This window comes from Pipistrellus kuhlii, unplaced genomic scaffold (genome assembly GCF_014108245.1).
Source record: "Pipistrellus kuhlii isolate mPipKuh1 unplaced genomic scaffold, mPipKuh1.p scaffold_m20_p_2, whole genome shotgun sequence".
Taxonomy (NCBI): Eukaryota; Metazoa; Chordata; class Mammalia; order Chiroptera; family Vespertilionidae; genus Pipistrellus; species Pipistrellus kuhlii.
The window spans coordinates 105,492,789-105,505,767 of NW_023425515.1; the positions used below are offsets into that span (position 1 = coordinate 105,492,789).

The 12,979-nt window shown below is 37.3% G+C and overlaps 1 protein-coding gene across 6 annotated transcripts in view; it reads right to left on the bottom strand.

Moving 5' to 3' along the window:
- EXOC2 (exocyst complex component 2) overlaps positions 1 to 12,979 on the bottom strand; it is a 250,127-nt gene that overhangs the window by 24,745 nt on the left and 212,403 nt on the right. Inside the window, exon 24 of one of the 6 annotated variants that reach the window (XM_036444764.2) lies at positions 10,489 to 10,653. The exons of 4 other annotated variants lie outside the window; for them this stretch is intronic. In XM_036444764.2, the coding sequence (XP_036300657.1) occupies positions 10,628 to 10,653 (26 nt within the window). In that variant the 3' untranslated portion in view covers positions 10,489 to 10,627. Of the gene's footprint in view, positions 1 to 10,488; positions 10,654 to 11,936; positions 11,975 to 12,979 lie in introns of those variants that run through there. One more of the 6 variants, XM_036444765.2, reaches the window with a different exon arrangement.

Here is a 12,979-nt window from a genome sequence, read left to right on the forward strand (position 1 = left end):
CCTAGTCTACAGATATAAATAGATTGAAAAATACTATAAATATCCCACAATGTACTTTTTTTGGGTCAAACCGAAACACTACTTGAAAGAACTTTGAAGTATTATTTTTTCAAATAAATTATGTATTTAGTCACACCCTAAAGACACATTATTGAAATTACTGCTTATTGAACACGAGGTTATCAGAAACTAAGCAATATTGCCAGAGAGGTAGAAAGGCCTAAATATGCAACAAAAATAGACTTTGTTGGAATAAAGAGTTTTAAGTCCTAGGTCTACATAGTTTAAGTTCACTCATTCCTAAATTGATGTTTTTCTTAAAGTGATAAAAGTATTTTGCTACATAGGGGATTTTAAAAATGAATATTCAAGGAAAGGACACCCTTCAAATGAAGTATATGAATGAATCATTTCAGCCTCTGCAGTTTTTTAATTTTCTTTCTGAGAATCTTTTTAATTTGGGGGGGTGAGGGAGGAGAGTTGAAAGAATTTAATTAATATAATAGCCTAGCTTTTGAACATATAGAAAAACTTTCTTCTATGAAAGCAGAAAATATTGCTAGCTATGAAAATAACAGTAACATAATTTCTTGGTTTATTTTCTTTATTTATAAGAAAGGGTTATTGAATTTATTTAGCATTCATAAATTTTATACACAGCTTTCAAGACAAAATATGGGCAAAAGAATGAGAAGCTCTCCCATTTCAAAGTTAAAGTCTGAATCTAAAACAGACTGTAACATAAACCATTACAGAATACTTTACACATTTAGCACAGTCTCAGTTTCATTTCAAACTTGATACACTAAATTTCAGACTTAAAGGTAAAAAATTAAAATATTTAACATTAAACAATAAATCAAACACATTTGTTTCAATTTACTTTTTTTCATTAGGAGGCAAATTCAATTATAAAGGTGAAAGTGACAAGAGAATAGGATGACTTTATATATGCAAATGCATATATTTGTTTCACAATATGAGGCATACTATATATAATGTTTCATAAACCAGTCTGAAGTAACTGTTTGATTTTCAAAATCTCAATCAATCTATTTGACTGAGATTTTGAGTTTTTTCAAAATAAATCAAGAGTAATAAACACAAGAAGTTGGGCTGAAAAGCATGGCTCTTGGAACCTGACTGCTTGGGTTAGAACCCTGGCCTCCTCCACTGTGTGGTATTGGTAATACAGGGAGCGAATATACAAAAAGCACTCTGCCACTGTTTGGCCAATTGTATGAAAATGCCCAGTGGTATTATGGAGCTATTTTATGGAGCTGCTGTTGCATTCCAGTTGTTGGAATCAATACTGTGGAGAATAGCAAAGAAGTAATAAGGTACGGTCCCTATTCTCAATATATGATCCCATATACAATTTAAGAAATAAAATCCAATTGTAATATGTTTCAACCATTAAACTAAAAAAAAGATTCTGAAATGAAATCAGAGTTGTACTAAAGGGAAAAATACAAAGTTAATAGTTTAAAGTTTCATTTACACAAGAAGCCTTTAAAAAAATCTTTTAAATTTATTAATAACCAACTTCCCTCCCTTGCAGGCCTAGATCCTCCCAATTGCCCTCCCCTGCTGGCCATCTTGTGATGGCCATCTTGTGTCCACATAGGGGCAGGATCTTTGACCACATGGGGACAGCTATCTTAATCTTGTGTGTTGGAATGATGGTCAATGTGCATATTACTCTTTTACTAGATAGGACAGAGACCTGGTGCATGGGGTGGGGGCCAGCTGGTTTTCCCTGAAGGGTGTCCCAGATCAGCGTGGGGGTTTCCTTGGGACATGGGGTGGTCTGGGAGAGGGGCCTATAGTGGTTTGCAGGCCGGCCCCCTGTGACCCAAGTGGAGGCCTTGGTATCTGGAGTTTATCTATCTTCTACAATTGAAACTTTGTAGCCTAGAGCAGAGCCAAGTTTTCTGCTTGCTCTGTGGTGGCAGCCATTTCTGTTGGGGTTTATTTACCTTCTATAATTGACACTTTGTAGCCTGGAGTAGAGGCTTAGGCCGGCCAGGGCAGGAGGAAAGCTTGTCTTCCATTGCCGAGGGCAACCCTAGCCTGCTCTCTCCAGCTCTCTGTGGTAGCAGCCATCTTGGTTGGGATTAATTTACATACTTACTCTGAAGGCTGGTGGTATTGACTTGTGGGTATAGTGGAGTGACGGTTAATTTGCATATTATTCTTTTAATAGGTAGGATAGTATTGCATTGTGTAGATATACCATACTTTCTAATCAACTCATCTGCTGATGGGCACTTAGGCTGTTTCCAAATTTTAGCTATTATAAATTGAACTGTGATGAACATAAGGGTGCTTATGTCCTTTCTGATTGGTGTGTCTGGTTTCTTGGGATATATTCTCAGAAGTGGGAGTACTGGATCAATTGGGAGTTCCATTTTTAATTTTTGAGGAATTTCCATACTGTTTTCCACAGTGATTGTAACAGTCTGCATTCCCACCAGCAGTGCAAGAGGGTTCCTTTTTCTCCATATCCTCGCCAGCACTTGTCATTTGTTGATTTGTTGATGATAACCATTCTGACAGGTGTGAGATGATACCTTATTGTTTTTATTTGCATCTTTCTGATAATTAGTGACTTTAAGCATGTTTTCATATGACTCTTGGCCTTCTTTATGTCCTCTTTCAAGAAGTATCTATTTAGGTCTTTTGCCCATTTTTTGATTGGGTTATCTTCCTTTTGTTAAAATGTATGCATTCCCTATGAATTTTGGGGATTAGGCCCTTGTCAGATATAACATTGTCAAATATGTTCTCCCATGCAGTGGGCTTTCTTGTTGTTTTGCTGATTTATTATTATTATTATTATTATTATTATTGTTGTTGTTGTTTTTTGTTTGTTTTTTTGCTGTGCAGAAGCTTTTTATTTTGATGTAGTCCCATTTGTTTATTTTCTCTTTAGTTTCCATTGCCCTAAGAGCTGTATTGGTAAAGATATTGCTACAACATACACTGAGTGGCCAGATTATTATGATCTCTGAACGCATAATAATCTGGCCAGTGCATATCCTATATAATAAAAGGCTAATATGCAAATTGTCTCTTTGACCAGGAGTTCAACCAGCAGGCAGGCCAGCCAACCACCCATGTCCCTTCCCCATGGCCAGGCTGGACAGACCCCACCCATGCATGAATTCATGCACCGGGCCTCTAATATATGGAAAACCATTCATTCATTATACACACACACACACACACACACACACACACACACACACACACAGAGTAGCCAGATTATTATGTGTTCAGAGATTATAATAATCTGGCCACTCAGTGTATATCTGCTATTTTGCTGCATATGGATTCTTTTAAGATTTTTATGGTTTCCCGTCTTATATTTAAGTTCTTTATCCATCTTGAGTTTTTGCATATGGGGTGGAGGTCTAGTTTCATATTTTGCCTGTATCTGTCCAATTTTCCCAACACTATTTATTGGAGAGACTGTCTTGACTCCATTGTATGCTCTTGCCTCCTATGTCAAATATTAGTGGAGCATGCACTTTTATTTTGTGATACCAGCTTTTACAGTTTACTGTAAGGATTACCAAACACAAAGGCACAGGAGCTCAATAGCAGCAAGGAAAAGGAGCAGGAGTGGCAGTAACAACGATTTGTTTCACTGATAGAATGTTCATTCCTTGACTTTGAATTCTAAATTATTTTGTCTCTCTTGGAGACTTCATATGAACAATTACTCCCCTGTTTTTCCATCTTTCATATCAATGTTTGCACTGATTATTCTACTCAATGTGCTGCTTAGGACCCTACCACAGTTTTGTGCAGATTCTTTATCCAAAAATAAAAGCAACCTTTTTATCCTTACTAATATTCTTACCATTCATTACAGTAATCTTTGTAACTCTGCCATACTTTGAAATGATCCAGCATTAGGCACTATTTCCTGGGGAATACTAAGCCACCACTGGTGGCCTGGTTCAGGAAAGGCAGCAGCTCTGCCTGTTTCCAGCAGTGAGATGTGCCTTGGACAGAGGAAGGCACAGAGGAATTTTTTAATCCAACTATTTACAAAACATTAGGATATGCAAAACTACACAGTATTATTATGTCATCTGATCCATTTTCCATGTCCCATACACTTCTCTGGTCAGGTGATAAATTTAGAATTTGGAGACAGAAGAACTAGGTTGAAGGCTTGGTTCTAGTACCCAGAACAAGTCACAGCCTTTTCTAATTCTCCAACTTTAAAAAATTTGCCAAATAGAGAAAAAATACCTTACCCCGACAAGGTTGTTGGGAGAATAAAATGAAATTATATATATATATATATATATATATATATATATATGAAAATAACAAGTTAAACTGTAAAATATTTTTATTTAAAAATGGACCAAAATAGTATATCTTAACAAATTTATTAAGCTCTCGATTAGAGCCAATAAAATTGATGTTTGGTATTTTATTTTCAGTGCTACAAGCTTTAAAAAAAATGCAAAAATAGGCCAAATTACAACTCCATGTTTCCATTGACACTGTTATGAACTGAATGGTTCACCAGGCTCTCTCTTATTCACTGTTTCTAAAATAACATACAGATGGGCGTCACCTACATTTCTACAGGCACCTGAAAACATTAGTACTACTTGTATGAGATATTTTCTTATTAGGGAGAAAAGGTTAAGACTCAGAATATCATAATTCATAAATTGGGAAACCATTCATTCATTATTGCATTCATTTGTTCAAATATATGTTGAGAATCCACTATATAAAGGAACTTCTTATGGTGGGAATCCAGAGGTGACTAAGGCATGGTGCCTGCCATTAAGAGACATAGTCTAATAATCTTCAAATATTTTTGATTATTCAAGTAAGAATTTTACACCCTGTCAATACATGTATTTCTATATGTAAACATATATTTACCTTACTTGACATATTACTCCTAATTTATAAAGGTATGTGCCATTATATTAACACACTAAGGCCTGATATACAAAATTCATGCAAGAGTAGGCCTTCCTTACCCAGCTGCTGGCACTTGCTTCCCTCTGGCATCCAGGACCCAGCTTCCCTCACAGAGGGAGGCCCTGCCCATTTCCTGGTTGGTGGCCTGGGCTTCCCTCTTTAAGGCAATTGTGGAGCCCCCCAATTGACTGCCCTGCCAGCTGGTGGCTTGGGCCTCCCTCTGGGGGTGATCATGGGTGATGCCCAAGCCCCAACCAATCGCATCACACCTGCATTGGCTGGCCTGGTGCCAGTGGGTGCCATAGCTTGGTCATCTGGAAGGTTTTCCAGTCTAATTAGCATATTATTCTCTTATTATTGTAGACTAGAGACCCAGTGCACAGGTGGGGTATGGCTGGCCCTGCCCCAATCAGGGCAGATCGGGGCTGGCCCTGTCAGGAGGAGGAGATGGCAGGAGGTTAGCTGGTAGTTCTGCCTCGATTAGGGCCAGATCAGGCTCAGGCCAGCTGGGGGAAGGGGCCATGGGTGATTGGCTGGCAGGTGCTGCCCCCAATTGGGGTGGGGGGCTAATTGGGGATAGGGCTGTGGGCAGTGGACTGTCCAGCCTTGCCTTAGAATGGGGCAAGTGGGGGTGCCAACTGGGGGCCTGTGGCATGGGGGAGGGGCCATGGGTGGTTGGCCACCCAGCCCTGCCCCCTATTGGGGTGGGGAAGTGCAACCAGGGGCTGGCCAGCCAGGGGGAGGGGCTACGGGCCTATTGTGGTGGGGTGGGCTCATTGGGGGTGCAGCTAGTGGGGAGGAAAGGAAAGAGCATTTGGCTGGCCAGCCCTGCTCTTGATCAGGGTAGGAGAGTCCAATAAGGGGCAGGGCGGCAACAGGGAGGGGCTGCAAGGTTAGCAGGCTGGCCCCACCGCCTGATTGGGCTAGTTTGCTGGCCAGAATGGGTGTCATAGCGATCAGTTGCTATGGTTGTTATGACTGTTATGGTAGCTAGCTTTTTATATATATAGATTATACATATAAGTATATATGTAAATTTATAAAATACAGTTATACATATATGTACATTATGTATTCCATGCATTATAAATAAGAAAAATAAATTAGAAAAGGAAGCAATAAAGAAATAAAATTTGTTTCAATAACAATAAAATTAGTTTAAATAAGCTAGGTTAGGCTGAAAATACTAGCCTGGCTGGTATGGCTCAGTGATTGTGCTGACCCATTCATCAAGAGGTTGCTGGTTCAATTCCCAATCAGGGCACATGCCTGGATTGTGGGCTTGATTGCTGGTGGTAGCCAAGCAGGAGGCAGCTGAGCAATATTTCTCTCTCATCAATGTTTCTCGTTCTCTTTCTTCCTTCCATATCTAAAAATTAATGAAGACATATTTTTTAAAAACCTTAAAGTACCAGCAGGTTGAGACAACAGTAAATGTATTCCTCGCTTATGAGATATATCCAGTGGCGGTGGGGGTCTAGGGGTTACTGTGATCATTCAGGGATCTGAGCTTCTTTGGAGTTTCCACTTTAACATAAACTCCCCTGCACACAGAGTAGGAGAGAAGAAAAATCACTGTTTGCACTCAAGCTCTGGCTAGGATGCCTGCACTACTTCTACATGGCCCTGTCAGACCTCAGCAGGTGGAGCAGTAAAACCCTCCCCCTAGGGAGGAAAATAGGGACTTTGATGAATACTAATAGAATCTAGTACATTTTTTTTTTTTTAAGTTTTGCATTTAACCATATAAAAAGTGTTTCTAAATTGAATTTTGAAGATCTGAATCTAAGTAAACTTTTTTTGGATACTTGGATTTAGTGGCTTTCACAGCTGAAAACACTAGCACTATACAAAGCATTACATAATGATATACAATTGGAAAAGATATGCATGTAACTGCCTGTACTGGCTAGCTCATGATACTCTGTTGCCAAGATTTTACGTTTGTAGATAGTTTTCCCTCTCAAAATGAAGTATAATTTGCACATAGTACAGTGCATAAATCATATATGTATGTATCTTATTTTTTTATATTTGTAGATACCATACACCCAACATCCAGATGAAGACAAAATGCTGATTTCCAGCACTCCAACAGAATCTTGTGTACTCCTTCACAGTCAATGGCTCGATCTGAAATCTGACTGAAATGTCCTGACCTGTTTCCACTGACTGTATAAATGGAAGAATGAGCTTGTACAGAAGCAGGCAGCATGCCTTCTTTTGTATTCAAATTCTTCCTCACAACATTATGTCTGTGAGAATCATTCTTGTGGCTGCATATAGAAGTTTGGTCGTTCTCACTCCAATATAGAATTTTACTAGATTGTACCTCAATATATATAGCTACTCTATTGCTCATGGACATTTGAGTTGTTTCAAATTTTTAACTATATTTAATAGCTGCTATGAATACTGGTGTCCATGTGTTCCGGTAGACATAAACAGTTAATACTCTTAGGTAATACACTCAAATGCTAGTAAAGATGGTTCACTGAAAAAATGCATATTTATCTTTAGTGAGCACTGCCTATTTTCCAAAGGGAAGAGAGAAGCAGGAATATGTGCCCCATCAAAAACACTTCATTGTTAACCTTACTTTATGTATAGTCTTGCTAAATATGAGTCCACGTGTCCAAAAGTAAAACGTGCTGTCAATAGCCATAACTGGTTTGGCTCAGTGGATAGAGCGTCGGCCTATGGACTGAAGGGTCCCTGGTTTGATTCCGGTCAAGAGCATGTACCTAGGTTGGGGGCACATCCCAAGTGGGGGATGTGCAGGAGGCAGCTGATCGAAGTTTCTCTCTCATCGATGTTTCTAACTCTCTATCTTTCTCACTTCCTTTCTGTAAACAAAACAAAACAAAACAAAAACACACAATAAAATATATCTTAAAAAATATTTGCTGTAAATAGAAAAAAATATAAGAATTTGGCATACCTATTTTCTTTAACCATAAAAAAAGAAAAGAAAAAAGAGCTATGACACAAAACCAAAAAGAAGTCCAAGAACATACACCAAATTTTCTTTTCATTAATACAACCCAGCCATAGAGTACAAGAATATTTATTTCTTTCACATCCATCACATTTAAAGTCCCTGAAGGTGGATTTATGTGATTTCATAAAACTATTATTAAACTCCTTCTATACACAAACTTGCTGAAAGTGACATTCATTCTACATATAATTATTAGTCCTTGTTACTGTGATCACAGGCTGCCACACATTTGCAATTAGAAATGACAGTAATTAAAAAAAAAAATGGGTTTCCAAATACATCATACTTAAGAATTTACTCTGGTTGTCATTCATACATTTTGATTTTTAATATGAGATATTGAAAACTGAATTAAATTTATCAGAAGGAAAATCTATATCCCACGTAAATATCTTCTGAAATATAAAGATTTTATTAACACTATCTTTAGTTGGCTTTGTTGATGTTTATTAATCACCTAAAATCCAGCTCCAAACTGAGTTTTGGATTCAAATTACACCACCGTTGGACTGTTTATTCAATACAGAATTTACCACATTGATAAGTGATAACCTGAGGCAGAGGAGAAAAGTCCCAGTTCTGTCAACAACATGATCCTCTGTGACTTTAGATAACCTTGCACTTGGGCCTCAGTTTCCTCAGCTATTAAGGGAAGGACGTGTCTAGGTGGACTTCTAGAAAATGTTCAAGACATTATTGTTTTAAAAACATGTCCTCAAAAGTTTTCCACTGTGATGTTTGGAACAGTCATCAAAATGATTAATTATTAAGCTGCACTGTAAATATTTTGAGGATGGCTTTTGCTGCTTATTAAGAGAAAATGGTTAAGAATGTTGGGATATAATTAAGTTTTAGAAAAAGGGACTTTTTCTCTCAGGTTCTCCCCTGGAATTGGTATTGGAAGAGGGGCACAAATGGAGAGGACATTTCTGATCTCAATTTATGACAGTTAGAAGAGATGAAACAAATATACAGATAAGAGGAACATCGATCAGACCATCAAACCTCAGAGGGAAGGTAGGGAAGAGTGGGGGTAAAGGGAAGAGATCAACCAAAGACCTGTATGGATGCAAATAAGCCTAACCAATGGATACAGACAACAGGGGGGTGAGGGCATGAGTAGGGGGAATAGGGTGGTATTGGGGGAATAAGGACATATATGTAAGACCTTAATCAATAAAGAAATTAAAAAAAAGAGTGGGTGCATGCTGTTAGGGCATGCCCTAAGTCAAAGATCAGACTCTCCAATGCACCCTAAAGCTTAAAGACAAACATTTTTAAATTTCAGGGTGAACATTAACCCCAAATGTAGGCAAGATCACATGGAAGTAATAAAATAAATCGGGTGCAGAAAAAACAACAAAATGGTAGAATATAAACAAGTCTCAGTCTTGGTTTTTACCATGGTAAACACATTTAATGAAGTTTATAAATGAGTTTTAGAAAAAGACTCTTAGATCTATAATTAGACAAAATCAGGTAAGTCAGGATAACAAACCCCTAATACTTTCCATAGGGCTTAGAAACAGAAGTTCCACATACAGAACATACACACAGTTTTTTTGTTTGTTTGTTTGTTTTTTTAATGCCTTATCAACCATAAGAGAATACTGTAAAGGGGATCTGACCTTCCATTACAGGTTGGCAGGAACTGTAACGTTAAGGAATGGGCTTAACTGTTGCCTTGAACTGAAGTGATAACATTGTTGGAATATAAGAAACTACCAGGTAATGTGATTGCTCTTAACACTGCTTGTCCAATAATAGAACAGACTTTTAGATAAGATTTAATGAAAGTTAGAGAGATTACAAAAAAGTCAGGAAGTACATAGGGAGGATGGAGACCATGTGTGAAAAAAGTTAATAGAAAGTTAAGGGAGAGGAAGTTTTTCCATTATTCAAATTTGTATTATTTCCTTCCCTTCTGGTGGCCAATCCCAAGCCTGGCTCAAGCTGGCACACAGTGCACACAGAACACATCAGCACACCTGAGAGAAGGGGCACATTACAAGCTGAGACTCCAGAAGCCAGGAACTGTAGAACAAAATTCCCCCACCAGAGAGGGTACAATGTGATCATTAAAAAATAACAACTGCTATAATGAATTGAAACTTATTATGTATGCTTAAATCATGAATTAGTAGATAACACAAAATAAAAAAATATCTTGTTGATCACCTTTAAAAAACTACGAGGCAACCAACTCATTCTGAAAACTCCTAAGAATCAAGCATATATCCTGCCTTTCCTGTAGGAACCAAATAGTTGACACATTTTTAATTTTTTTTTACTTAATGTTCCAGCTAACAATCATTAATTTGTACTCCCCAAAAAGGAATAGATCATGGCATTAATTACATATAGTACTATGACCATTGGATGAAAGGTTATGATAAACTTTAAAGGGTGAATCAAACTGATACTATTTATATCCAATTTCAATCTTGACATAAAAAAAGAGAGGAAGCCAAATATTATGTATCTCTGGTGGTAGTAAACAAAATTAAAACAAAATCAAACCCTAAAACTGATAAAGCTTCTTTATTAATCACACATTTATAGGAAACATAAGGGACAGAGGAACAGGCTTAAATGACACTATGAAGAAGCAATCTGAAAAATCCAGAAAGTGAGATTATCTACAGAACAAACAACCTGATTTAGTCAACAAATAAGCTGAGGAGGGGTTCCTAGAGAGCAAAATAATAATAAAAATAACGAGACATATCAATCAAAAGTAACATGTAGACTTTAGTTCAATCCTAATTTGAATAAGCTATATAAAAAGCTTTTATGAGAATTTTGAATATTGATGGGATATTTGATGAAATTAAGGATTTTTTTCCAGATCTGATAAAGGTATTGTGGTTATGTTTTTAAAAAATAAGCCCTTATCTGATCTGTGTATGGATGAAATGATCTAATGTCTGGGATTTATTTCAAAACAATGTATCCCAGAGGTAGTGGGGAGGAGATGGGGCACAGATAAAACAAGATTGGTTATGAGCTCATAACTGCTGAAGCTGGCCAATAGGTCAATCAGGATTTGTTTTACTGTTCTATTTTGATATGTCAGAAAATGTCTAAAATAAAAAAGTTTATAATTGACTTCAAATGTTTATTTGCACAATAGTATGTTAGTTTACCAATGCCAAATAGCATAGTTTACAGCTATCAATTTAATACATAATAAAATAAGTACTTTAACAGATAAGGCATGCAATGAAGAAAATATGTAGGCCACAGGTCATCTCAAAGTTAATAAATTTCACATTGAAGACCATTAGAGCCAAACACTAACTTTATTGAAAAATGTTTGGCAGACAAAGAAATTATAACCAAATGTCCAAAGCTCTGTGCAAATTGTTTTTACAGCATTAACTCTAACACATTAAACTGCTTATAAAAAAGGAGAAAATGTCGTGGTGGTGGGGGGGGGAGGGGAGAGTGAGATGAAATAATAAAACTGTGATTTAAAAAAAGATGACTATACTATTTTAGAAAATGTAAAATTGCTTTATTTTAAATATTTATTTAATCCTCACCCAAGGATACTTTTTCCTATTGATTTTTATTTTTTTATTTTTACTTTTTATTTATTTATTTATTTATTTTTTAAGACAGAGAGTGTAAGGGAGGGGTAGAGACAGAGAGAAAGAAACATCTATGTGAGAGAGACACATCGACTGGTTGCCTCCCACACTCACCCTGACCAGGACAAGGGACTGAGCCTGTAACAGATTTGTGTCCTTGACCGGAATTTAAACCACAACTCTTCAGTCTGTGGGCTAATACTCTAACCACCGTACCAAACTGGTTAGGGCTTCACAAAAACTTTAAATAAAATTAATAAATAGTTCAAGAAATTAATAAAAACTATTTTTTCAGAATTCAGTGTAAGAAAAGATTAATGACTGAGACTTTTCTCTCTGGAGATGAAGTTGACTCATTTGGCATCTGTTTTGATCAAAAGCAGAAGTCAAACTACTCAATGACTAGAATAAAGAAAGCCTGTGGAAGATGGGACATAGAGAAACAGCCATTTCACTGAGTGTTACCATTCATGTTCCAAATTCAGAGAACAGATATTTAAATGTTCAAGAAATAACACCAGGAATATGATGCTCACAAAATTCTGCCAGGCTCAATCTTCACAATAATTTTGGAAAGGTAAAACTACATTTATGAAATATTGTTATATTTATTCTGTAATATTCTAATTATTTATAAATTAGAGGACTGTGCACGACATTCATGCACTGGGTGGGATGGGGTTCCTCAGCCCAGCCTGTGCCTTTTTGCAGTCCAGGACCCCTGGGCAGACATCCCCCCAAGGGGTCTTTAGTGCTGCTTCGGAGGTGGGAGAGGCTCCTGCCACACCCTGCGCTCCTCATCCATGAGCCCACTGGCAAGCCCAGCTTTTGGCTGAGCAGAACTCCCCCTGTGAGAGCACAATGACCAAAGCTCCTGCATTGAGAATCTGCCCCCTGGTGGTCAGTGTGTGTCATAGCAACTGGTCATTTTGCTATTCAGTCTATTTGCATATTAGCCTTTTATTATAAAGGATTATTAGAAGTCTGATGCATGAAGATTCATGCAAAAACGGGCATTCCTTACCTGGCTGCCAGCACCGCCTTTGCCCTGGCCGGAGCCGCCTTTTCACCTCCCCATGCTGCCTGCCCTGCCCCTAGCTGCTCAGTGCCTGTATATGCAAATCAACTCACCATATTTGTTGGGTTAATTTGCATACTCACTCCTGATTGGCTGGTGGGCATCGTGAAGGTACTGTCAATTTGTATCTTCTCTTTTATTAGTGTAGATTATATAGGATGGTAATTCACATGTTATTTTTGGTAACTGCTATCTTATTTAATGGACCAAAATTCTCTCATTTGACATTAATGGATTAATTAAAGATAATTCAACCTGATGTTTTGTTGAAATTATATTTTACTTTAAAAAACCAAACTGTAAATTGGTATTTTAGTTGATGTTTATTTTTCCTTGTCTCTCTGA